Consider the following 4,731-nt stretch of genomic DNA (forward strand, 5'->3'; position numbering starts at 1 on the left):
CATAAGTATATAGGTATGTACGGAAAACCAAAAGCCCACTCACTGGTATGTAGAAGGGTCGTAAACCCCTTGCCTCGAGTGACCGCGCTCGTCCTCGGGATAGGTCTCACCTATATGCGAAACAACTATAAAAACGTTAATTTTAAAGCACAAACCAACCTTATGAAATAACTTCTCATACAATGCTCAAATGGGGTGTATGAATACACCAACGTGATCTACCCAACCTCAGGAACATCCCCATATTTTTAGAAAAATTTTCCACCGTCGCACGCATCCCCACGCGCCGGCCACGAGCAGGCACGTGCCTAGCACACTGACGGCGTCAGTTAACGCCGTCAGGAATATTCCGTTAACTTTAACGGATTACGTTAACGCCGTTAGGAATATTCCGTCCAAACTGACCGAATATTCCGTCGTCTTCTCCGGCGAGGCTTCGGCGCCGTCGTCGGCGCCAAAAAATCGTGAAATTTTCAAAACTTCATATCTTCTTCGTTTTTCAACCAAATTTCACAAAATTGGTACCAAAATGAAGCTTACAACGAGAGGAACAAATCCATACCACTTTCAAGCACTAAAACACACGGGATCTCGCCGGGAAAACACCACCAAATTCGGCCAACCTTGTAACTCACGATCCCGACGTCCAAAACCTTCAAACGAACCACCCCGAGCCTCCTAAGGACCTCACCAAGCTCCCTACAAGCTTGAAATTCCCAAAAACACAAGAATTAACGTGTGCATGAACAGTGACAAAATCGGGGTATCCTGAGTTCGACGTGAAAACGAAGGTATCCTTACCTGAAATGGGTATGGTTGAACTTCTACGGACCTCACGAGCATGAATATGTACTTTGTTTCCTCGATCTGTGAAGATTTGGAGGGTTTTGGGGTGTGTCCGTACAAATGGGGATGGAAATAGGAGAGAGAAAGGGCTCGGGACAGGGGTGCAGGGTAGGGAAATGGTGAGGGAGGTGTGGGGGAGTGTGTGTGGCCCAGAACCTACCAACAAAAATCCCAAAAACAACCACACAACGAAACAACCATGCTAGGGGAAAAATCGTCATTTCACCCCTACGGTTCAAAAATCTGGTACGGGCTGTCACATATTCAGTTTAGAGGTAGAGATGCAAAAAGCAATTATTGTTCATTAAAGATAATTACTATTCATTTAATGGGATTCAATGACCTGTTGCCATGGGAAACCTTTGCACACTGAAACTGCTCTTAGATGGCCAGTCTCCTAGAGAAAAAAAAGAAAGGAAGGTTTGTCCTATGGGTCCAATGAGCCGAAGCCCAGTGAGCTGTGAAACCTAAAACTAATTTAAAGCCTTTTTAAAACTTGTCATGTAATTCTTTAACCTTTTAATTAGTCATAAGCCTAAACAATTATGGACCGTTTATAACTGTTTTATTTTTTGTTTTTCTTTTTAAACTGAAAGCCAAAAACTCATTTGGTAACTACTTATGGATTACAATTTTTGTTTAAACAAATAAAATTGAAAATAAAAAACTTAACCGTTTGATAATCATTTGTTTTTCAGTTTTCACAAAAATGAGAGACCTAAAAACTTATTTAGTAACTATTTCTTTTAGTTTTCAAAATGAAACCTTTAACGTCTTCCCCAATTTCAGAGCCCTTCAGAATCCACCCCTGCTTGCCGGAACCCGTGGGACACTCGGCGCTGCCGTTTGAAATGCTAGAGTTCTCCCAAGAGGAAGGCTCAGTACTAGTAATACTCTCCATTATTATGGGGCACCATGATGCACTTTCTCTATATTCTTCGTATCAATTAAAGGGTTTACTGTGTTTTGGTATTGATATTTCCTAAAGTGGAGAATACTTGCAAAAGTGAAGTGATCACTCACCCTATTCTTCTCTGTCGAATACGTTAATCGATACTTAATTAATAATTCAATTATCAACAATATTATTTGATTTAAAAATTTGGTCTCTTTAGCATAAACCAATTTTTAAATCAAATTTGCAAACTAAATGATGTGCCACCAATAGGAAATAAATACATTAATCAACACTTAAGTAATAATTCAATCATCAACAACCACATCACTTGATTTACAAAATTTAGTTTAAAAAGCATTACCCATTAATTAAACCAATAGACAATATTATAAGAGGTAAGCATGACTTGTCTTCTCTGCAAGTTTAACTTATTGCTTGTCATTACCACCAAACTTGTTTATGTCATTCGAAACAGACAGTACTTCATAATTCAGTCACTAATGTAATCTCCCTCTCTCTCTCTCTCTCTCTCTCTCTCTCTCTCTCTAGATTTCTCTGTACATTAATTGGTTTGATGAAGAACTTCTTTTATTTTCGAGACATCACTCATCACAAGATTAACAATAGCATGCAACAGGAGCAACTTGTTACAAATAGTACATCTGCATGTATAAATTATCATGACCTGCACCTTGCTGCCTTAATTCGAAACTTCTCCTTCATTATTATTAAATGGAGATCCGGTGCTAAATGTCGGAGGAACCATTACTGAAGAGGAAACCTTGAACCTCTTACTCCTTGAACCCTCCTCACTATCATCACCAAGGCTAATCCGACCTATCTGATTATCTGGACTATCCATCCACCCCATAATTTGGTCCATGATACTCCCTTCCCCAATTTCAGATCCTTCAGAATCCACCCCTACTTGCTGGAATCCGTGGGCCCACTCGGCGCTGCAGTCTGAAATACTAGAGTTCTCCCAAGAGGAAGGCTCAGTACTAGTACTAGTCTTTCCAATATTATGGGGCACTATTATGCTAGGCTGCACCACTTTCTCTATATTCCTCATATCAGTTAAGGGGTTTACTGTGTTTTGGTATTGATATTTCCTAAAGTGGAAAATACTTGCAAAAGTGAAGTGATCACTCACCCTACTTTTTGAGGACTTGTTATGATCACTACTCCTAGCCATGATACTTTGGAGGTTCTTGCTTAACTTGGCCTTCAAGGAAGAGAAGCTAAGCCCTGCACCAGCATGGCGACCATCAGACCCCGACACAAAGCCCCCATTGGAAGCACAAGAAACCAATGGGCATGAGTTAGGGTTTGTGGCAGGCCCGGGGGGTGCAAAGTTTGTGCGAGCGTTTTCGCCACGCAGCGCTCTAGCAGCTTCATCATAAGCTCTTGCTGCTTCTTCAGGTGTGTCATAAGTGCCTAGCCATAGCCTCACACGTTGGGATGAGTCCTTGATCTCTGCTACCCATCTTCCAGATGGCCTTTGCCTAACCCCAACAAACCTCCGGAGTGTAGTTTTAGTGTTTGATGGTGATTTCGCCAGCATGTTTTTGTGATTGGTGGTGGTGCTTGTGGCAATAGTGGTTTTTGTGAGTACTTCAGGTTCTGCCATTCACAATACGATTATTATATCTAGGGTTTCTAGCTTGGAGCTAGGGTGGTACTTGAGCTTTGTTTAAGGGCTTTTTTTTTTTCCTTGCTGAACATGTGAAAAACACATGGAGTTGAATTGTAATCATTTGGCCCTATATATAAGGTTGCTCCAAGAATTGATGATTATTATTTTACAATATAAATATATACCCATCTTTATTAAATGTTTGTCTTGGCCTTCATCTCCTACACAATATTTTATTCTTAACCGTGTGCATGATTTACCTGAAAGTTGGCTTAGCTTGGCTTAAGAAGTGTGACATCGGCTAGCTAGCTGATAAGCACTCCATCAATCTTAACCCTAGCCTTAATGATGAATACAAATTTGTGTTGCTTTTGACGAGTCTCGATTTTCCATTTGTGTTTATGCATAAAACTGTTTTAATCGTACATTGTAATTATAGAATATTGTCCTAAATCATATTATCATAAAGATGTGGTATATCGAATTTACATGTTAAAACAGAGCGTGATTTTAGATAATATAAGAGTATTGCGCACTTATTTGAGTGATCTTCATATATACATCAAAATTCATAACATGTGATGTACTAGATATATTGTATAATTTCGTGGTATGTATAAGAAATTATTGATGCAATAGAACATCTTTATTGCTACGTCTAAATGAAGATGGGGTATTTGACAATATCTTACCAGAGTTGCTAGATTTTCTTGGACTTTTGCACATGTTATTACAACTTTACAACTTGATGTAGGGGAACCCCCGTTTGGCTCCCAGAAAAATTATTTGGATTGCCATTTCTCTATCCGGAGGTGCCAAGAAGAGCTAAAACCAATTACTTAGCACGTACGCCAAATGTAGTTTATCGCATTGGAGATACAGTATGAATTATCAATTAGCCAACAATAATCTTTGAGAATCTAGCTTAATCAGAGCTGAGCAGAGCTTGCTCGACTCTGAAAAATCAAATAATACGTAGAGTATCGGACAGAAGAAAAGGCGGTCCGAGCTTGTCAGTTTGCAAATGAAGAACGGATATGGGACGTCGAATTGGAATTTTATAAACCCGGCTGCTCAATCAGTTTAAAAGCTTTATATATATTGGATGATTAGTGATGACGCAAGGGGTAACCCTTGGATTTTAGTTTTTGGAGACTTGATCTGACAATGATTGTGGGCTCCACGATTTCCAAACTTTGTCCTTTCTACTGTTTATATTTTCCTGGCTAAAATGCCTTTCGTATTTGACCTATTTATCCCTTTGCTTTGGGACCATTAACGATTTGTTTTGCAGTGATTAGTGGGTTAATTAAACTTAATTCTTGTCTTAATCATGAATTCCGTGGCCCTT

The 4,731-nt window shown here is 39.5% G+C and overlaps 1 protein-coding gene across 1 annotated transcript; it reads right to left on the bottom strand.

Annotated features, from left to right (window-relative positions):
- Positions 1-2,444: 2,444 nt before the first annotated feature.
- LOC125480824 lies at positions 2,445-3,374 on the bottom strand. The gene has a single exon (XM_048592004.1). The coding sequence runs from the start codon at positions 3,372-3,374 to the stop codon at positions 2,445-2,447; it is 930 nt and encodes a 309-aa protein (XP_048447961.1).
- Between the last annotated feature and the right edge of the window lie 1,357 nt (positions 3,375-4,731).

The sequence above is a fragment of a genome, unplaced genomic scaffold (genome assembly GCF_019419815.1).
Source record: "Pyrus x bretschneideri cultivar Hongxiangsu unplaced genomic scaffold, Pyrus_bretschneideri_v1 Contig36, whole genome shotgun sequence".
Taxonomy (NCBI): domain Eukaryota; kingdom Viridiplantae; phylum Streptophyta; class Magnoliopsida; order Rosales; family Rosaceae; genus Pyrus; species Pyrus x bretschneideri.